This window comes from Notamacropus eugenii, chromosome 1 (assembly GCF_028372415.1).
Source record: "Notamacropus eugenii isolate mMacEug1 chromosome 1, mMacEug1.pri_v2, whole genome shotgun sequence".
Classification (NCBI taxonomy): Eukaryota; Metazoa; Chordata; class Mammalia; order Diprotodontia; family Macropodidae; genus Notamacropus; species Notamacropus eugenii.
Window position 1 is genome coordinate 9,240,911 of NC_092872.1, and position 22,658 is coordinate 9,263,568.

General features: G+C 44.1%; 1 protein-coding gene across 3 annotated transcripts; it reads right to left on the minus strand.

Annotated features, from left to right (window-relative positions):
• Positions 1–3,142: 3,142 nt before the first annotated feature.
• LOC140533101 (zinc finger protein with KRAB and SCAN domains 7-like) lies at positions 3,143–21,845 on the minus strand. 3 transcript variants are annotated; one of them, XM_072652470.1, is made up of 5 exons: positions 21,728–21,845; positions 17,740–18,249; positions 12,881–13,004; positions 11,779–11,886; positions 3,143–7,472 (listed from the first exon to the last, which is right to left on the minus strand). In XM_072652470.1, exons 2-5 carry the CDS (start codon positions 18,133–18,135, stop codon positions 6,601–6,603), a joined length of 1,500 nt encoding a protein of 499 aa, XP_072508571.1. In that variant the 5' UTR covers positions 18,136–18,249; positions 21,728–21,845; the 3' UTR covers positions 3,143–6,600. The 3 variants fall into 3 exon arrangements, with proteins under 3 accessions (XP_072508571.1, XP_072508552.1, XP_072508562.1); XM_072652451.1 differs by having other exon boundaries at positions 11,779–11,889; positions 21,728–21,840; XM_072652461.1 differs by lacking the exon at positions 21,728–21,845 and adding an exon at positions 20,996–21,708 and having other exon boundaries at positions 11,779–11,889.
• Between the last annotated feature and the right edge of the window lie 813 nt (positions 21,846–22,658).

The window sequence follows — 22,658 nt, forward strand, 5'->3', positions numbered from 1 at the left end:
TGTGAGCAGGGGACACAGTCCTGATGTTTCCTTGGACCACTCAGACAGGTGGGCTTTCAACAGTAAAAGCTCCCCACACCCAGAATGCCCAGCCCAGGACCTGCCTTAGAACCCAACAGCAAGGTCCAAAGATGTGCACCTGTGCAGAAGTGGCCCTTTCCCGAGGCCCCCTCCCCTTTCCGCCCCACCCCATGTAAATATCAATGTTTAGGTAGGTACTACTCTTCCCTCCATGTCCATGAAGACAGCCTAGCCCTAGAACTATATTTTAGTCAAGGCTGAATCACCAGGTCTCTTCCCTCCCCTCTCATGCTACCAGCATACCCTATTTCTGCATGAAAAGTATGGGATAGAAGAGGTATTAGACTGCCTACAAAACTGAAGGTCTCCAGAGATATTGTGCTGGCCTCTTTGTTATATGCTTGTAAAACATGGACAGTCTACCAGCACCATGCCAGGAAACTGAATCGCTTCCATTTGAACTGCCTTAGGAAGATTCTGAGGATCACCTGGCAGGATAAGGTACCAGACACTGAGTCCTTGCTCGAGCTGAACTGCCAAGTATTCAAACTATGCTTCAGAGGGCACAACTCTGATGGGCTGGACACTGTTGTTCAAATGCGAAACGTATGCTTGCCAAAAAGACTATTTTATGGAGAAATCTCATGAGGCAGGCAATCACATGGTAGCCAGAAGAAGCGATACAAGGACACTCTCAAGGTCTCTCTCAAGAACTTTGGATTTGACTATGCAACATGGGAGACACTGGCACAGGACCGCTCAGCATGGTGTGCCCACATCAGAAAGGGTGCTGTGCTCTTTGAGCAAAGCAGAATTGAGACAGCACAAAGTAAACACAGGATGCACAGATTTGGGACATCCACCCCAAATATTCACCTGGACTATATGCCCAAACTGTGGTAGAGCATCCCGAGCTCGTATTGGTCTGATCAGCCACAGCGGGACACACTGAAATGTCACTTCATCATGGTGATGTCATTTTGGTCTTCTTCCAAGACTAAGGTCAACCAACAAACTTCCGCACCCTTGTTTCCCAGGTCCCGCTTCCACCCTCCCATATCTTTTTCCTCCCTCCTGGCTAACACGCTTTAAGGTGCGGCCATTACCCCAGCGCATGCGCAGCACAGGGTGGGGAACCACCCCGAGCTGCCTCCTCAGGCCTCCATGCACCCAGGTTCCCACCAGAGGGCGCCAGCGCGCTTCGTAACCCGATCCTGCAGCAAAGTCTGTGACAGTGACTGAAACAAGCAGTTACACTGTAGCAGGACCGTGCGGGAGGGGTTGGGGGGGGGGCGCAGAGCGGGAGCAAGAGGCCAGACCCGGTGCCAAGCACCCTTTGGAAGGAATCCAAGGAGTCCGCCCAGGTCTGGGATGCCGACTCTGGAATCAGAGAACTTGATGTTTTCACGCAGGAGGAAGCAACGTGTGCAAAGAATCCCAGGGAGCGGGGAGGTGTGAACAAGCTAGGGCACAACGGGCAGCCAGCTGGGCAGGGCTCTGAAGGCCAAGTGGCCGCTTGGGACTTAGAGGGACAGCTCGGGGGCTCCTGAGCCAGGCCGGCACTGCCCTCTCCGCACTGAACCTAGCCCACTCCTGGTTGGAGGGTCGCCCCTTCTCCTAGGATCCCAAAGCAGATCCCTGGGCAGGGGACTCTCCAGGCTCAGAGAGGTCCAAGGGAGCATCGGGCTTTGCCCTGGGGTGTACGGTCCATGCCACAATGTGGGATGACAAACCCGTACATTCCTAAACCTCCTCAGGGTCCTTGCACTGTGACCCAGGAGACAGACCACCCAGGCCTCAATAATGACGCCTACTATTCCTAGACCACCTTTCCCCCTTTATTTTGTGTTCACTGATTTCCCTCTTGCTCTTTAAAAGTTTTCGCTTCCAGAAACAAGTCTGGGATCCACCTCAGGTGTGCTGGCTGGCATTTTTCTCTTGCAGATTTACAAGTGTTTCTTCTAGCGCTCTCGTAAGAGGTTGGGAGGCTTTAAACTTGTGGATTTGGGGGAAATGACGTGTTCTTTTCATCATACCTTCGACTGAGCTTTTGTCAGGGCATGAGGTATGAACACGGTATGGCAGGCTCTCTAAAGGCAGTTTTGATGGAGTATGGAAGCAGTATGAAGCCTTGGAGTCTTCACGTTATTAGGTGTAGTTGGATCTATCTTGCATACCCTGTATCAGACTGTTGCTTTACTTTGATACTATCTAACTGATATCAACTTTTAACATCAGTGATCCAACTGGATATCTTGGGTAGCTGACTCTCCAAGGGTCTGTGGCATGAGGCAGTGCAGGGTTCTGCCCTGTAACAGAATCCTGTTCCACGATGTTGGGACACTGTCAAAAGTGTTTGTATAAAGACTGGAGACAAAGTGGAAAAGAACTAATTTCAAGTAATTGGTTTAGTCATTCTCATATAATAAAAGGGGGCAAAATATACTGACACATGCTTATTTTAGGTGAGACTTTTTTGCATCAATTGAATTTTGCCTCAAGTTACTGTTACCTGGAGTGTTTTGCTGATGGTACATTGTTTCCTAAATCATGTTTTACTCCCTTAGAATAGGCTTTACAGGGATAATAGTGGTTGAGTGTGTCCCACTTGCCCCATGAAAAGTTTTAACCAGTATAAAAACTTGTCAAATATGGAGAAACGAGAGAACCAGTATAGATAACGTAAAATCTGTAATTAGCCAGAACTTAAGTTAAAATCTCTACAAGTCTTGTGGTACAGCAATAACCTGTACTTTTGAGGAGAATACAACATCTATTGGAGATGGTGGAGCTTTTCCGTTGGTGTCCCTGATTAGTGTTTGGTAAATCTTAAGAACTTAATACACAGAATAATTGGCCCAGAAGCCTTAGGAGATTATTTACAGAGGATATTCAAAACTGGCACTTCATATAAGGTCCAAAAAAGAGAACAAAAATTGATTTTTGAAAATAAAAGGTCATTGGCATGGCCTTAGAGATTTCTTGTGGCCATCAGACATGTAGCCTGATAGTTTATAAATAGTCTGTTGCTTGTTATTTACCCAAAATAAGGGAATTCATTATAAAAATGGAATTACTTTTATCATTATGCTTTGAAGAAGTCCTTACTGAAGACTGAGAATAGAATTTGTTCATTTATTGATAAAATATTTTACAAGGGTACAAGTGCAGAGCTGAGACTTGAACCAAACTGTTTTGGATTCTGTGGAATACATAATATTACCTCAGGTTAACAGGGTAACTTGATGACTTGTGAACCAGTTTTACATATGCATAGAGGGGAAAAAATCAAGTTCTTTAAATACTGAAATTGCCTTGTACACACCCAGATTAACCCACTTCAGACAGTTCAATAAATGTGTTTCTGGGACCCAAATATATTCTGGGATTAGATTTGTTCCAATTCAGTCTTGCTGATGTCATTCAGTGAGAAGCAAGATAAACTGTTAAAAACAGGGTTGGAGACTGGGGGGAAGGGGTGGTGCTCAGAATTTATAAGCCTTTGTTTGACACTAGCAGTCTAGAAGTAGTTACTAGAACTACCATACAGAGAATGTTCCACAGAAGGCAAAATCAGGAGTAATGGTGAAAAAGCAGCAACACCAAAGACTGTTTTATGACCTTCTGGTCCCCTTTGGGGCACTTATTGCTGCAGCAGAAGGCCTGGGGACTGTTTTGTACCCGTGTCAAAGTGAGCCTGTACCATTCTACAAATGAAATACCTTAAAGAAGTAAACGGATCGAGTAGGCACTGATACTGGTTTTTCTCTGAGTTCTGATTTGTCAGACATTAAAATTCAGTCACAAAGTGAGTCATAGACCAGATAACAAATTCCTCACAAAAATGTGGATGTACTGGTCTCCACATCTAGAAAACATGTATGCTGATGCTTGGAGGTGGCAATGATTCCAAGAGTACTGAGCTAACGGGACTCCCACATTGATTACGCAGACAGCTGATGGACCTGATTTTATGAAAAATATGTGTCACCAACCATAACAGTGTAACTTAGATAGGGCCATGGGGCTGGGGGCAGGGCGAGGGGAGAAAGGGCAGAGGGAGGAAGGCAGGACAAAAACAACCTTTAGATTTAGTTGCAAATGGAAAACTACAATAACATACTTAGCAAATGAGTTTCCAGCCTCCATCTGAATATTTCCAAAAGGGGAGAACCTCCTCCTAATTACACTTGAGGATAATTTTGTTAGGAAGGTTTTCCTGACATCCACTCTAGTCCAAAATTTGAGACTTTTCACTATTAACCCACTGCTTTGTTTTGTTTTAGTCTATATTCTGCTTTGGCAGCAAATGCCATGGATCCAAAGTGGTATAACTGCCAATCAAGGGGTATCATCATGATATGGTGAAAGTCTCACTCTCCTGTTCTAATGAGCCCAGACCTACTGGATATCTGATCATTACTGCTCTCGTTATCACAGTGTGAGAGAAGCTAGGGACTCAGCAGTGCTTATGAAACAATATATTCTGTCCTCCCCTTCCCCCACGCCCTACACTGGGAAAGCAAGAAAAATAAATCCCATCACAAACAGGTAGAGTCAAGCATAACAAATTTCCACGCTGGCAATATAAAAACAGGCAATAAAAAATATGCAAAGTAACTGTTAAATTGAATAGAAATGATGAGGACAAAAGGTTTTTTGCTTGTGCTTTAACTCGGTCTGTTCATAAATATGTTATCTGTATCCAGCTAGGCAGACAGACCTGCCTACTGCGTCACGTGAACAGAAAATATTGCCATGGAAACAGCAGAAAAACACCACCTATTTCCCTGAGGAAGAGAAATCTATGTGAAAAAATATGAAATAATGAGAAGGGCAGAAAGGAAAACCAGGATCAGCATCTTCTTAGCTTATTACAGGAGCCACTAACAAAAACAGAAAACAATATCTGAAAAATAAATAGTTTATCCACAAGATAAAGATCTTTAAGCTTAATTATTTGTAAATGTAAAGGAATTGATTTTGCCCCTGTCTAAAGCAGTGCTGTCAAACCCAAGGAGAATTGGATCCCTGTCTGAGAAAGCCACTTCTTATCATTATGGTGAATTTTTATTTCTCTTGTACATCTATTTTAATTTGGTTCTGAGGCACATGGGAATTCACAGGCCTGCTGGCCAGTCTGACCCCTCTGGCTGAAACAATTCTGTCCCCTTCTCTGGAGCGCTATTCATGGCCTATTGGCTATTGTACTTCTGTGTATGGGTCTCATCCCTCTACAAATCTATAAGCTCCATCAAAGCAGGGACTGTGTTTTATCTAGTCAATTCAACTGTCATTATTAAGAGCCTGAGGTAAATAATGAACAATGACACAGAACATCCAAAGTGCTCTATAGAATAAGGTAAGGACAATAAGGTAATAAAAAATAAGCTAAATACATTTCGAAAAAATGATAACAACAGTAAAAACAAGGTCAGGTTCTTCCCCATAAAGGTCATTCTATCCCTTGGGACCACTACACACATCAACACATCCTAGGAGTGCCAGGAGGAAACATCATTCACCCTCAGAAAGGTCCCAGTCTAATGCAGATGTAGAGTCCACCACTGGATAATCACACCATTAGCTACATCGTATATTAATACTAAAACGCTTGTTGAGGATTTTTATTGTCACTTGTTTAAGTATGATGGGAAAGAGGCAGTCCCTGCCACCAAAGAATCTACACTCCATCTGGGGTAAAAAATGTAATTAATTATATGGCAAATAATGAACACTGGTTGGGTCAAACTGTAAGCATGGTAGTGGATAGGGCTGGATTTGGGATCAGGAAAACCTGATTTGAATCCTGCCTCTTGACACTCTGTGTTCTTGGGCAAGTCACTTAATCTCGAGTCATCACCAAATCCTCTTGAGATATCTATCAAAATTTAGGTAAATTGCAATCTGTGGGAGTTATAGCCAAAATCACAGATCTTTGATACAGTGACACAAAAATAAAGCACAAAGTTAAAAACACTGAAGACCCACCAGTGTGAGAAAGGAAATGGAGAATGTTTCTACCAGAATACAGGTTTGGGGCTCCATTTTAACCTGAGGAGCAGGGAATGAAAAGAGAAAAAGGAAGTATGGCTGGGGAAGCTCCCTGAGACAGGAGATAGGCTGACAACCTTCAGGGATCAAACATTTGAAGAAAGTTTAATTAAATGTATTGAATATTTGACTTAGACTACTGGAGAAATGGAAACACACACGTAGCCAAGAGATATTGCAAATTAAATCAAACAAGTGGTTGATGTAGGCAGTAAAGGAGAGTTGTCTGAATAACAGGAGACTTGCCTTGCAGAGCTTAAAATGTGATTAGGGAGATAAAACAGAAACAAAAATAGATTTGAGATATTTACAAAGAAAGCATGAGTGATAAAGTTACTGTGCAGTCCATTTCTCACTAGAGTGACCAAGACACCCATATTCTCACACCTGATCTCCCAGTGAAACAAAAGCAAAACTTTTTAAGATTTTGGATCTCATAGGATAAGGGTTTTTATCTGAAAAACGGCATGGGCTTTTTTTTTGGTAAAAATGAAATCTTCTGTTCCCCATTATGAGCACCACAATCTAATACACTGAGTGGACCACAGCTGAACGTTTTTCTCCAGAGTGAATTCTCTGATGATAGTTAAAAGTTGAACGCTGACTGAAGGCTTTCCCACATTCCTTACATTCATAGGGTTTCTCCCCAGTGTGGATTCTCTGATGTACAATTAGTTTTGAGCTTTTACTAAAAGCTTTTCCACAATCATGACATTCATAAGGCTTCTCCCCAGTATGGGTTCTCTTATGTACCAAAAGGCTTGAGCTATAACTGAAGACCTTCCCACATTCATTACATTCATAGGGTTTCTCCCCAGTATGAACTCTCTGATGTATTATAAGGTGTGAGTTCTGATTGAAGGATTTTCCACAATCTTTGCATTTATAAGGTCTCTCTCCAGTATGAAGCCTCTGATGTCGAATAAGGCTCTTGCTCAGGCTAAATGCCTTGCCACACTCACTACACGCAAAAGGTTTCTCTCCAGTGTGAATTCTCTCATGGTCAATAAGGTGGGAGCTCCTATTGAAATATTTGCCACATTCATGACACTGATAAGATTTCTGTCCTCTTGGAATTTTTTCATGTGTAACAGGATTTGAGACAACACTAAAACTTTTCCACAAGTCTGTACATTTATCATCCCTCTCTTCAATAGGGATTTTCTTTTTCTGGACTATCACTTCCACAAAATCCCTGTCAATTCCCCGAATATCTTCCTCGGGGAGTGCTGCTTGCGGCTGCTCTGATACGCTTTCCCTTTTATAGGTTTCTCGACTTTTAGATGCCTGGAAAAGATTTTTGTGCAGCCCTTCTGATGAACTACTGTGTGATTCTGATTCACTTAAAACTTCTTGCTTTGCAGTGAACTCCTTATTCTCAGTTACATCATCACGTTCTGAAAAACAGAAAATGCAGCTGTCAGCATTCGAGTCTGGGAACAAGAACGGACCTATAACACCTAACACTAAAGTGCTCGAGGAACTCTTCAAGTCCACAGGTCTGAGAAAAGAATTTACATGGACAGTGGAGCAGGAATGAGCCGAACCAGTGGGAACAATGCAAAGCAGGCCTTTAATATGTTCACAACTGAACACAAATGGGAACAGGTGCAGACAGTCAACAATGGAGGGATAGAGGAAGCTACAGGGATTAGACAGAGAGAGCATGATGAAAGGGAAAAGCTCCAGGACCAAAAACTCAGGCCACAGATAAAATCAATGCACTAGACCAGAATAACAAGAAAAGGTGGTCAGCGAGGACGTGGGGGCACAGGGTGCGGGGGTGTGGACACCTCCATCCAACTTCTTCCTGACATAATGATGGTGATGATAATAACAGCAACAACAATAGCCAGGACTGCCCCAGCACCCACTGCGTGCCGGGTGCACACTGACCACTTCACAAATAGTGTCCATTTGACTCTCACATCGACCTCTCACCTAGGAGACAGGTGCTATTGTTATCTCCATTTCTACAGCTGAGCAAACTGGGACAGAGAGGTTAAGAGACTCACCCAAGGTGACACAGCCAGCAGGGGTCTGGGGCCAGATCTGAATTAGGCTATCCTGATTCCAGGCCCAGGGTCTATCCACTGTGCTCAGTAAGTGTCTGAGTGAATTTACTGAGGGCCCACTATATGATCAGCCCTGAGCTTGGGGCCCAGATCTGTCCCATAGGAAAAAGGACACAGACTTGCTATCTGCTGACTGGAGAGTGCTGCCTGATCCCATGGGCAAGAGAGGGACCCTGCTGCTGATGGACTGTGAGTCAGAGATGCTGGGATCAAAACAGCTCTGCTGAGTAGTAGTATGTGAAGCATCAAAATTGCTAGATGAGGAATCAGAATACAAGGAATTAAATTTTGGCTCTATCCCTATATGGATGACCAAATCACGTAATTTCTCAGTTTTCTTAACTGCAAAATGAGGTGTACTTCCCTCCAAAGTCCCTTCTGCTATACATCCATAACCCTAAGATCTGTAATAATAAAGTCTGATATGCAAGATATATTGGGAATTGATGCAAATACGTGACTAAGAGCCACTGCCCAAAAGATAATTGGTTAAGGGATATCTACAAATCATTTCCAAAGGAAAACTGTAAACTATTAACTATATTTTTAAAATGCTATAAATCACTACCAGAAACATGCAAATGAAAACAATTCTGAGGTTTCACCATAGGAGAACATCCAGATAAACTAAAATGCTCCAACTACCCTGTAAAAATTTAGAATTACATTATAACAGTCATAACCCACTGACCACAATCCTATACGTACCCCCCCACCAAGGAGATCAAAGAAAAAAGAAAAAGATCCCATATTTTCACAACAATTTGATAGCATTTTCAGAGAAAGCATAAAATTTGGGAGTGAAAGGAGCCAGTGTCCAGCAACTTGAGAATGGCTGAGCAAATTGAGGCATAGGCATGAAATCGTATTGATGTACCATAGGGGGAACATGGGACAAATAAGTACAAGAAACTTTTCAAAAAGTGGGAAGACCTATAGGAAGTGATGACCATTGAAGAGAGTGAGCAGGAGAATGATGTACAGTCCACTACGATGCCAATAAAGTGAGAAAAACATTCAAAGCAACTGAACTCAGATTACGGGTGATTCCCAATACTGGTTCCAAAGGAAAGATGATGGAAGATAAAGACCTCCCTCCTCTCACTAGAGTGAAGGGACTATAGGTGTAAAATCCTGCATCAGCTACCACAAACAGGCACTCCCCTGGTTGGTGCCAAGGCAGGTTTTAACTTGAGTTTTCCAAAGGACAGTTTGGTGCGGGGACTCACTTCCAAATCACAACTGGTTACAACTTAAGGAACAAGGTTTAGCATGGAAGAGATAAGATGTGAGAGGAACATGATGCATTTCAACTATTAGAAGGTCTACTTGACTCCAAAGGGAGGAACTAAAACCCAGGACAGAGAAGTCATAAGGGGCAGTTTTCCATGCATCTAAACAAGTTCTAGCAATGAGGTCTGTAGGAAATGAGCTTCCTCAGGAAGTAAGGAAATTCCCTTCACTAGGGGTGTTCAAAGAGAGGCTATTTGGGAAATTATAAAAGGGACTTGTAAATCTAAAATGAGCCATGGGATTTAGAGCCAGAAGAGACCCTAGAAATCATATAAACCTCTACCTTCATTTTATAGATGAAAAGCCTGTGAGGCCTAGAGAGAACAGCTTCCCTAAGAAACACAGCTGGAACCAAAACCAGGTCTTTTAACTCCAAGGCAGCTACTGATCAAATGTACACCCAACTGTCCCCAGCTGTCAGATTCCAAGACTGTGTGGGTTAAGGCATTTCTCAGTAAAATGTCTTCAACATTTTAACAAATGAGGACAATAGCCATTACAGGAGCAAACAGAAAAAAATCCTAAAATTCGATGGGGTGCGGGATAGGGGATCACAGACTGAGAACGTGGAAGGGACCTCAGGAGTCATCTATGGGAGCCTTCCTTTCACAGGGAAAAAACCTGAGAGGTGAGGTGAGTGAGTCACAGAGCTGAGTTCCAAACAAACCATCTCTACCTCAAATCCAGCATTCTCTGCCCAGCCCTAAGCTGCCTCTGCCCAGGTTGGAGGGGAAACGACAGACTAGGGCAAACACCGTGGAGAGTGGTGCAGCCATCTACGTCACCCTAAAACCAATACTCTCCATAGCTGGCATGTAACCAGCACTTAGAGATTTGCAAAATGCCTTACATATGTAAACTCAGATTATTTATTATTTATTTGTGGGAAAGCTGAGGCTCAGATGTGGAATGACCCGCCCAGGGCCCAAATACAGGTCCCTCCTGACTCCACATCCAAGGACACCAAAGCCACTGCCTTCTGTTTCTACTTCTCATGTGGGCGACTGTGGGTCAGTCTCTAGCTTCTAGGAGCTTCAGTAACCTAAATGAGGGGCCAGACTAGACAACCTCAAAGGTCCCTTCCACCACTACTAAATCTAGGTGAATCTTGTCTTTTGAGCCAACGAATTGAAAACTGAATTTTATCCTAATTGATACCATCAAAATGACCTGTCTGTAAAAAAAAATATTTACAACTGCTCTATTTGTAATAGTAAAAACCTGCAAACAAATACACTAAATGAGTACTGGTTGAATAAGCTATGGTGCATAAATAAAACAGAATATTACAGTGTCATAAAAACGATACATATAAAGCAGAGAAGGAAACAGATTCATATTAAGGGACGTGAAGGAAAAAAGCAAAAGCACCAGAGTCGTTCTGTATTCAGACATCTCTCTCCATAGAGACATTTCTGTATTAGCAAATATTATATATTTATACCCACAGCTGTGGATGTGATTTCATTGTGGTAGGAACCTCCCTGGTGAAGAAACTGCCTGTGCCAGTGCAGACCAGCAATTATTCTGCAACCTCTTTGGTATGAAGGAGCTGTGTGGGGCACGAAAGAGTGAAAAGTCTTGACAAGGCCACACAGTCAGTATGTGACAGGCTCTCTATCCCTGATGGCTGTATACTCAGTCTTAACCTTGGACACAGGGTTCCTTATCTAACTCCAATGCCAGCTCTCTCTATTAGGAGGGAGGGAGGGAGGAAGGAAGAGAGACGGAGGGGGAGAGAAAGAGAAGAGAAAGAAAGAAAGAGAGAGAGAGAGGAAGAGGAAGGAAGAGAGAGAGAGAGAGAGAGAGAGAGAGAGAGAGAGAGAGAGAGAGTCTGTCTCTCTTTCACTGCCACACACACAGCACCAAAAATGTCTGAATTTCACATTGATTTTCAAAAAGACACCAGACACATTTTGATTGTTAATTAGGTTGACTCTGCTTTGTTACATGCAAAGGATCACATAAACAGTTTTATACCTAATTTGACACACATTTCTTTATTTGTCTCTTACTGCCAATTAAGTTTATAAGAGGCAGCAATGCACTGTGGATGTAGACAGCTGGTTTTGGGATCAATAAGATCTGCTTCCAGGTCCCATTTCTGACACCTACTGACTGAGTGGTCATGGACAAACCACAATCTCTGCAGTGCCACAGGCAACTCTCTAAGACTCTGAGCCAAGGAAGTAGTAACTTGAATTAAAACAGTTTCCTAACTGGAAGTTCTTTATGCTAATGAAATCACACTTGATCTAGAAAAATAAAAAATTCAATAACTAAACAAATGTGAAGACATGAAAGAGTCGGAATAGGAGAGCCCTCCTTCCCTTACCTGTACAGACACTCTTCCTAACTTCCAAGTCCAGAGGTGCCTCATGTTTTAGATCCCATGGTTCTTCCTCTCTCTGGGAGATTCCTGTAGGTTTTGAAAATGGGAATCCTGCTTGTGGAGAAGAAAATGGGACTGAATAATGCCTAGAGTCACAGATAACCATTTAAACCCTATGCCTGGAAAGAACATATATGGAAGGCAATTAAATGCCCAGAGAAAGCAAGAGGGAGGTGTAGACCCACAGGCAGGGCACTTGGAAACCTGGAAGACTGAGGCAGAATCCAGTGATTTAGAACCAGATTCCAAATTAGCTTCTTTTATTCTCTCCTTCCTAGTTAGGGAGGAAAAATCAATAGCAAACCATTTGAGGATTCTGGGGCTTAGAAAAGCTGAGAAAGGGCACCCTAATGAGGTCTTTAGGAAGGGAGAGGAGTAGAGAAAATTGGATCATTTATTTATACAGTGAAGCTTCCAAAGGATCAACCAAGTTTTACATATAGACAGCTTTAAGAAATAATTTCCTAGGCTGAGTGAAATAAGCAGGACCAGGAGAACATTATACACAGTAACAACGTGGGAGGACTGTTTCTGATAGACTTAGCCTTTCACAGCAATGCAAGGACCTAAAATATTCCCAAAGGACTCGAGGCAAAATGCCATCCACATCCAGAGAAAGAACTCTGGAATCAAAACACAGAATGAAACAGATTATTTTCTCTTGTATTATTTTTTGTTTTGTTTTTTTCTCATCATTTCTCCCATTCCTTTCAATTCTTCTATGCAACACGACTAATGTGAAAATACATTTAATAAGAATGTCTGTGGAGTAGCCATATAACACTGCATGCCGTGCTGGGGAGGGAGGGGGAGAAAATTTAAAACTTATGGAAATGATTATGGAAAACTGAAAACAAATTAATTAAAAAAAAATAATTTCCTCAGACATTACTTCTCTATGGACCTGAAAAGCCTTGAAAATAGAGATTTAGAACATTCTGATTCCTATTAACCCTATTGACAGAAACTCTTTATTTAGCAACAGGCACGAAGCAAGAGAAAGTCCCTGAATCAAGATTTTAAAGTGGGCCAATAGAATTATTACCCAGTGACACTACATCCCGATAATTCTCCAGCATCAAATCTCGAAAGAATCTCTGAGCAGCTGCTGAACTCTTCCATTCCTTCTTGGTAACATCCACCGAAACATCCTCCAATGTCACCAAATCCTGAAAGAATAAATTCTTGATGTTCTAAGTGTGATTTCAGGGCCCAACTTCTTGCTAATGGCCAACACCACCAGGGAGGAGAGGGAGGGTGTGTGGCACTTCTGCTGGTGGACATTCTAAGTGGATAAAGAAGAAATAATTACACAGAAGACCAGCCCCATGTAGAGTTATTTAGCAAGAGAGGTCCAGGCACCTAGAGAAGGCAACAGGACTCCTGACAGATGGCTAAATGGGCCATTTGGGGTCAGGCCAATTCAAAGAATGTCAGAAGCTAAAAGGAACAGATACATTTAATTACGTGCCAAATAAATAAGCTACTATTATTCTAATAGCCTAGAGTTCACATGAAGATAAGGACTCTGTCTCATATCAACTTTCTATCTCCTTTAGTACATAAAACAGTGATCTGTATATAGCTGTCAATTAATAAACGCTTGTTAAATTGAATTTTGTTTTTTGAAGACTAGATCTCCCTATCACACCCACACTTGGAAGTATATCAGTCATTCATAAGTCCTTTCCTAATACCCATCAGTGCAGATGCTTAAAGCTGCTGTTTTTCTGCCCTGAACAAGTTCACCCCTTGTCAGTCAGCCTGGTGGTCCTCTGTTTCTGGAGGCTCACAACACTGATGACAGAAAGTACACACACTTGCTCTGCCTTAGTCCTACCTTAACTCCCAAACTCAATAGATTCATCAGCCTCGGCTTCCCCACCAGCAAGGACTACAGAGGTGCAATACCTCAACAGGCTTAAAATAAGTATCATAAAATAAATGGATCCACCCACATCAGCAGCTTATCAGGATTCCTCTTTAATTGCTTTCTACCAATCCCCATAGTAAAGTACCATGAAAACTGTTTTTTCTGGAGGCAGAGGTAAAGTTTTACTCTTAAATTCACAGAGTCCTACTTTCGTTACAAAACCTTTTTACATCAGGTATCTCATTCTGCCCTCACAGCAATCCTGTGAGGGGAAGTAAGGTAACATGGAGAGGTTGTAAGTTTTGCTGTGAGAACCAAGTAGTATTTCTAAGTCTTAAGAATTCAAAGTAGAACATACCCTTATGTCAGAAGAAGACTGTCACAGACTAGCTAAGTGACCACGAGCAAACATGACCTTCAGTGACCTCATACACAAAATGCAAGAAGTCAACACTCACAACTCCCTGCTTTACAAAGTCGTCATGAGGAAACAACTTTGTAAACCTTAAAATGCTGGAGAAGTATGAGATTATTATAGCTCTACAAAATGTCAACTCTCCTGACCACAGTCCAATGCTGTGGGCCAGGGGGGCAGCTGATGAAACCAAGACCCAGGGAAAGGACGAGAATTACAAAGCGCCCAAGTACAGGAGCAATGACAGGAGGGAAGCTCTGTCTCTGCATCCTCCAGGTTTCTGGCCCAGGGATTTTCCCACTCTGGGTCCAACAATTCCTTGGAACCTGGACAGGCAGATCTGACCGGGGCCCTTCCTCTCTGCTAGGCCTACAGACTGTACATCCAGTATCAGGCAACTACACTCTGGTCTCAGCCCTACACTGTAATTTAATTCAAAGTACATCACCAAGCAGTTTTTTCAGTGCCTGCCTTATGCTAGAAACCACCCACCAACAGTGTTTCTGCCTAGGCCTGCCTTAAAATAAGAACAATAACAATAATGAAAGCTCACATTTATACAGCACAGGTTTGCACAGAGCCTTACAAACATTATCTCATTCTGTCTTTGTAACTGAGACAGACAGGGGTTAAGTGACTTGCTAAGAGTCACATAACTTGGTGTCTCAGCTGTGGTTTGAACTCAGGTCTTCCTGGCACCAGATCCAAGGCTCTGTCCATTGTGCAACCTACCTGTGAGTGAATGAGTATTTCTATCTATCTGGACGACCTCCAGCCATAATGAGAACCAACCATAGCAACGACTCTAAGGCCGGCCATCAAACCAATTTCAGTATAACAAGTATGTCCAGCATGAAATGAACACTTGAGGATGATCATCTCCACTACCTCCAACTGACTCACCTAGGACATGGGCCTACCCTGGACCCATTCACCCTGCCTAGGGAGGCCCTCCTACTGGCCCTCTGCTCCTTTGGGCTCACTGCCCTTCTCTGGAAACTCCCCAGATTACCAACAGCCTTGTTAAACCGTGGCACCCATTCCTGAACCCAAGAATGGAGATGAAGTCTGGTGGAGATCACAACCCAGTGGACCCAGCTCTTTATACCTAGAGGCCAGGCCTTTTCTAACCAAGCCCACAATTGCCACATCACACTGCTGTCTCCTAATGAGCATCAAGTCCACTCAAACTCAGAGATCTTTTTTCAGAACAGGCACTATGGCTCCCCTACAATTTAAAATCTGTATTCAAGTCCAAGACCTCCCAGGTATCCCCACTGAATTAACACTGGAGTCAGCCCAACGTTCCTGCATGTCATGATCTTCCTGGACCCTAACTCTGCCATTTGGTGCCAACTATATTTCTTAACTTTTGTATCATCTGCAAACTGGATAAGCCTCCTAAGGCCGTATCCAAGTCATTAATTAAAATGTCAAAGGGCACTGGGTCACTTACTGGGGTATTTCACTGCAGACCTCCTGCCACAATGACAATTAACCATAACCAATTAGTATAAGGCCAGCCATCCAACCAGCTCTGAAATGATCAGATTGCATCATTATCTACTACTGCTAGGTGCTGTGTTCAGCAGGAAGAAATGCTGGCATGATTCAAATTCTGTATTCAAACTCTGTATATTTCCACTGGGCTAAAACCAATTACCATATTATGCATAATCATAACCTCAAGTAGTGCAAGTTAGAATCCATATGAACACTTCAGGGGATTCATTATTCATGCTAGCCCAGGCCTAGTCATAAACATCTATCCTCTCCACAACAGTATGAGGGAGTTATCAGAAGCTTTATTAAAATGTAGCTCAGGTATGCACAGCAGATCCTTATGCATTAGTTTCATAATCTGGTCAAAAAAGGAAAGCAGCTTAGTGCAGCATGATCTCTTCTGGAAAAAGCCATGCTAGCTAGCTCTCTGAAAGGACTGTTTTTCTGTAGAGATGTCTGCCAATGAGCAGGATTTAAGGATTCATTCTAGGATTTTCCCACGAATCAAAGTCAAGCTCACTGACCTAGAGTTTGCAGTCTGCTTTCTTCCCTGTCGAAAGTGAGAATATTCACCCCTCTCCAAGCTTGTGTCATGTCTCCCACTGTCCCATGAGCTTTCAGATAGTACTGACAGTGGCTCAGGAATCACATCTGCCAGTTCTTTCAGTGTCTAAGGACGCAGTTCATCACATCAAGGGCAACTAGGGGTTTTCATACCATCTTCTTACTTATCTTGGGCATCAACTCTTTGTCAACCATTTTTGTTTTGTCACGTCCAGTGCAAAGATCATTGTTCTTGATAGAGAAAACAAATGCTCTACCTCCCTGTTGTCAGCCCATCCAAAACAGATGTCCTGTCCCTTCTCTGATCCTTGTCCCCCATTATAAATTAAAACTGAGGCTCAAATGAGTTAAGGTTGATACAGCACTTTCCCAACCTTAAAGTGCTACATAAGGGTCAGATGTTATCCTCAGTCCCAATTTCAGCCACTAATGAGTTTGGCAATCCAACTCTCAGTTACTTCTACAAAGTACAGGTAAGAAACTACTCCTGCCCACCTCACAGGGTTTTGGTGAGAACAAAGTAAAATTGTAAATAGGTAACATTTTAATAAGACTTCAAGCCTTTCCAGTCACTATCCTCATGAGTCATAATCTTTCTAAGCCTTGGATTCCCTGTCTATGGTAAGAAAAGCTTGGAAGAGATAATTCTTAAAGTTCCTGCTACCTAGAAATCCTAAGAGGTAGGGAGAACAAGATCATTGCCATTTCACAGCTCAGAAACATTGCATGACTTATTAAAGCTTACACAAGTAGTAACTTAATAGCACACACAAGAACACACAATTCTTCTCAAAACACCACACTGCATTTAGTGAAAATAAATTGCTAGGCAAATGTAAGGTTGTAATATTATCTATTGTCCTCAAGACCTGTCAATCAAGACAGAGACAAAAACATCCATGGAAGTTACCGTATCTAAGCTAAACTGGCTCTATGATGCTTCTGCAGCTATGAGTCTGGAAATGTCAGCGGCTACAAGAACTATTCCTTATACATAGTAACCATTGCTTATATTATGCAGAGTTTTACACACTTACCACTTTGATCCTTAACACGAACCTAAACAAAGTGTGTGTAACAAAAGTATTACTCTCAGTTTAAAAATGAGAGGAAATGGCTAATGTGGAAATATGCTTTGCATGACTTCATATGTGGAGCAGCCATCATATTTCTTACTTTCTCAATGTGGGAGGGAGGATGGAGGAAAGGAGAAAATTTGGAACTGAAAACAGTTTTAAAAAATTAACAATAACTAAATGTTTACAAATGTAATTAGGAAATGTTGAACAAAATCAACAAAAATACAATACAATAGATAAAGGAGAAGAAAATGAGCTGTAACTTGCTCAAGGATGCACAGCTAAATGACAGAGTTGGGACTCCAATATAGGCTTTATGACTAGCACATGCAGCTGGTCCAGGAATCCTGAAGGCAAAATGTATCCAAGCCATGCTTACTGAGGACTCCTGTTTTTCAGTTAGTTGCATCTGCTGACAAAGTCGTTCTGCACTACAGCCTAACTCTGCCATGAATGATTCTGCTTCTCACCTTCTGTCCCACTCCATTAAGGTGTCTCTGGAAGTTCTCCACCATGGCCACAGCCTCCTCTCCACTTTCTGGACGATGCAGCTGCACCCAGGTGCGCAGCTCCCCAGGCAGGATGGTGATGAACTGCTCCAACACCAGCAGCTCCAGAATCTGCATCTTTGAGTTCATGTCTGGCCTCAACCACCGTTCACAAAGGTCACGCAGTTGGCTCAGGGCCTCCTGTGGCCCAGAGGTGTCATGGTAACACAGCTGCCGAAAGTGCTGACGAAACACTTCGCAGCTGATCTGGCTGTCCTGTTGGAGGCTTGATCCTGGTCCTTGGGATTTGTCCCTCTTCTTCTGGACACCCAAGAGCTTAGGGGCCAGACACCTGGCTTTCCTCACCTCTGCAGTCATCACAGCCTCTCACCAGGACCTGGATGCAGCTGAAACTCAATCAGTCAAAGTCCCTGACTGTATTTCTGGTCTCAGAACTTTGGCTTGAGAATCTCAGGCCTGGGATGACTTCACCTATAGAGGTATCAGAAATCACTGTTAACATTCAGAAATGACCAAGTGACAGAAAGTTCAGGTCCAGACTAACAAAATCACCTTCAGTGGAAGGAAAATAATATTTCCCATTAGATCATGGATTTAGAACTGGAAGACATTTTACAACACTATTTCATCTAACTCCTTCATTTTACAAATGAGAAAACTGAGGTGCTGAGAGAGTATATGACCAGTCCTTATAATGGCAGGAAGGGTCTGAGACAGGATATGACCTCAGTCTCCTTGGCTCCAAGACCACTTAGTTCTCTATCCACTCAGCCATGCTGGCTCTCATAATGCTCATTCCTTACAAAAGGACAGTCACACCATCTAGTCTCTGACAACGGGTAATCCACTTGCCCCACAAAAGCAAATCTTTCTTTCAACATTATTCAGTGTCTCAGCTATGTTCACTTTATTATTATAGAACCATCTAACAGACTCTTGCACAATATACTATGGACTGGGTAGGGGAATTAATTAAGGGAGTTCAATTTGATAAGAGGGCAGGCATGTCCACTGGTAACTTGTTAAGAGGACAGAGAACAATTCCTGATTGGGTTGACTCGCTCAGAGTTTGTGATGAGAGGAAAGAAGAGCTAGACACAGTATGACATGAAAACTACCTAAAACTGCAGAAAAGAGATTTCAAAGAGTTTAGAACCTAGGTAAAACTTCATGGACTAAAATTCTTCTCTAAAAGTCTTCTCAGAAGGGATACACAATTCTTGCCAACACAAATCTGAGGGCATAAGAAGCAACTGAAAAAAAGAAAAAAGGAGGTACCTAAAGAGACTGATGTAGCTACACAGGTAACTCACCAACCAACTCAGGTATTTGTTTATTTATTTCTTAATTTTCCCCCCACTTAATAGCATTTTATTTTTTCCAATTTCATGTAAAGGCAGTTTCCAATACTCATTTTTATAAGATTTTGAGTTCCAAATTCTTTTCTCTCTCTCCCCTCTCCCCTCCCTATTATCCAAACACAAACTATCATACCAGAAATCATGTTTCCCATTTACATGGTGCTTAACAGGTCATAATATGTTTTTCTCACGGCTCTGTGAAGTAGATCCTCACTTTAAAAATGAGAAAACAGACTCAGAAAGGTTAAGTAGTGCTTATCCATGGCACAGCTAAGTATTAAAACCAGGACTCAAACCCAGTTCTTCTGACCCTGTCCTGTGCTGCTTCCATAACAAGAAGTTGCTGATCTAAACTGCTACACTTCTAAAAATAACGTGTAGTAGATATTCACCAATGGAAATTACACACCAAGGTTCTAGAAGTGGCTGTTCTTCACAGCCTACAGTTCCCTACTTCTTTGGCCTGGGAGATTCTCTGACCAATACATCCAAAACAAAAATCCGCTCCTCCTGCTCTTGACTTCTCTGTTTCAATTACTGATATCTCTATCCTCCCAATCACTACAAACTTTAGACATCTTCAGCTAATCACTCTCACCTCCCACATCCAATCAGTTAACAATTCCTCTTCAATGCTGTCAGTCTCATCATTCTCCCCAAAAGTCTAAGCTGTTCTGATTAATTTGAACCCCTGCTCCAAAACCTTCCATGACTCCATACTATCTGCAATATAAAAAATCAAATTCCTCATCTGGTTTAGCCAAGGCCCTTCATAATTTGACACTAACCTGAGAAGTGCATTCCCATCTCCCTGACTTTGCTCAAAGGCTTGTCTTCTTGAAATGTTCTTCACCATCCCAACTCTCTTCCCCAGGTACCACCCTGACCCTTCATCTCAGAGCCTAAGCACTCTGGCTGTACCATCTGCCATGAAGTGCACAGGGACACTGGCCATCCTCCAGGTGCTGTTTTCTCAAGGTAGGATGTGAGCTCCTGGAGTAAGGACTGTCTTAGTTTTCATTGTCTATTTCTAGTGCTTAGCACAGAATACGAGTTCACTAAATGCTTTGCCTTCCGTTCCATTCCCAGGCCACCACAACCCAAGTCCACTACATTCTTCAAATGGAAGCTCAAATGCTACCTCTTTGCTCAGGGTTTCCCAGTTCGCTCCAGTTCAGAAATTATCTTGACACTTTTAGATTCTCACTATACCTTGCAGTCTCCTGTACTTACTACATTCTGGCCTTTTACTTGTATTTGGGTACAAATTTCAGTTCTTTGAAGCAGAGGCCTGTCCTCTCCTCTCCCTCTTTTTGTCTCAGCCTGCCAGTTACTTGCATGTGGTAGGGACTCGACAAACATCTACTGAACTGAGCTCCCTTAGGTAGTCTGAAATGTTTGGGGATCCAACACCACCCAGTACTATGGATTCAAAACCCAATTTATCTTCCCAGTTCCATCTTTGTAGAAAATGCCATACGTCTGATGCATTCACTTGTCTTTAGCTTCTTGTTTTTAATTATTTAAACACTTCTTTAGCTAGGACCCTGCCACAGAGGCTTATGAAACGACCCCTTCTAGCGCAGACTTCATAAAATGCTTCAAGTCTCTCCCCACTCCACTCAGCTGTCCAGGACATCTTCCCAAAGTGCAGGGAGGCTGCAGGCAGCAGTGACTCAGAGACCAGTCAAGAGCAGGAGGCCGACCTGACCACGTCACCCTCCAGGATCCCACCCAGACCCCTCTGCTGGGCTGCCGCTCACCTGCCCCTGCTACCTGTCCTGGCCTCTACCTGCTCCCAGGGCTCTGTCTTCAGTGACACTGGGCTCCTCACTTTCTTTCCACAATAAACTCACCCCTGACGTATCTTAGCCTTCCCTTTGGGGGCAACTTGGAGTTCTGAACGCTCCCTCCCCCACCGAGAAACTCCAGGCATTTCGTGGCTCCTCCCCTAGTCTGGAATGTTCTTCCTGCTGGCTCCCTGTCTTGGGGAAGCCTTTCCCACCTCCTCCAGTCTAGCCAGTGCCCGTCCTGCTTGTGTCCCTCCCCTCACACTGAGCTCCTCCAAGGCAGCGGGGTTTGCCTCTCTTTGCACCCCAGGGCGTGCACACAGTGGGCGCCTAATACATGCTTGCTGACTGCCTGCTGGAAAGCCACTTTGGCCAGGAACTCTAAGCGCTGACGTCATGTCATATCGCCTTCAAGGTTCACAAACACATTACGGAGATTTCCTCGGATGCGCACAAAGGGCCGGGGGCGCGGGGCTGGGGGAGGCCGCTTTCGGGGGTCCCGAGGCCGGGGAGGGGGGTCGGCCCAAGCCCGCCTCCGCCCAAGGTCCTGGAGGAGGGAGGCGGGGTGGGGGCGGGGCTGGAGCTAGAGTGGCTCCTCCCAGCAGCCCCTGCGGTGGCCCCTCCCCACCACACTGTAGGCGGCGGAGGAGGGGGGCTGAAGGAGGAGGGGGAAGGGAGGGCACGGAGGGAGTGGTTGGACGCGACCCCTGAAGGCCAGGATGGAAGCCGCCCAGGCCGCGGACTCCTCGCTGCAGCCTGTCCCCTTCCCTCGGACCCGGGCCCCGGGCCCACACTTACAAAGAACAGCGATTGAGCCACCTCCAGGGTCCCGACGGGGAGGGAGAGGAAAGGGCAGGGCACAGGACCGAAGACCTCCGCCATTCACGGAAGGATAAAAAGAACAATGGCTGACCGGAAGTGGGTGCGGCCGTCGCCTGGCTCTAGGCCAGCTTCCGGCGGCGCTCTAGGAGCCTGGAGGTCTGCGCGTCTCGTTGGTGTTCTGGCTGGGAAAGGGGACGGAGGCGTGCCAGCAGCGGCCGCAGGGTCAGAGGAGCCCCTGTGCCTTTCTGGGCCGCGGCGCTCTCCCCGGAGCCTGAGTTTCCTCGTCTTTGACGGACGAGGGGGTGGGACCGGGCCTTCCCCCAGATTTTTCAAGCAGCCGGCATCCTATTTAGCGTCAGCAAGCTGGCAGCCAAGGCTGTGCCCCGCGATCGGGGAGGCAGGACTGCGCCAAGGCGTTCCCACTCTGGGGAAGCTGGAGTTAGGACCTGAAGTGCCTTTGCCGGGATGGGGGCACAAGGCTGCCAGCGGGTGTTGGCATACAAGTGTCTGTGGAGCAGTCTCGGTCTCAGAGCCCTAGGACAAACAGGTGGTTGCTCCACCTCAGGCTGCCTTCTGCAGCTTATCCGAACGGGGCTGGTTAATTTTTTGGTGTCCTAGACCCCTCTGGCAGCCTGAGGGCACTCGGGACCCTTTGCCTGAGCCATGTTTTAAAATGTGTAAAATTAAATACATGGAATTGAAAAAGAAGGCTGTTACGTTGAACTGTAGCTGTCAAAGTGTGTAAAAAGAAAACACGCCAATTCACAGTCTGGAGATTAAGAACCTTGTCTTATTAGCGTGTTACCATGACAAACGAAAGCCTAGGGTAGAGTTATCCTTCCACAGGCTGGCACTGCATTTTCCCCAAAGTGATGACATCAGATGGTAGTTATCTTCTCCCTCCCCT

Excerpts from the sequence above, each read along its gene's own strand:
- LOC140533101 (XM_072652451.1), bottom strand. The coding sequence starts at position 18,135 with ATGACTGCAGAGGTGAGGAAAGCCAGGTGTCTGGCCCCTAAGCTCTTG. Across the intron at positions 13,005-17,739 it reads TTAATGGAGTGGGACAGAAG|GATTTGGTGACATTGGAGGA; the intron begins GTGAGAAGCAGA and ends TTATTCTTTCAG. Across the intron at positions 11,890-12,880 it reads TCGGGATGTAGTGTCACTGG|CAGGATTCCCATTTTCAAAA; the intron begins GTAATAATTCTA and ends CTTCTCCACAAG.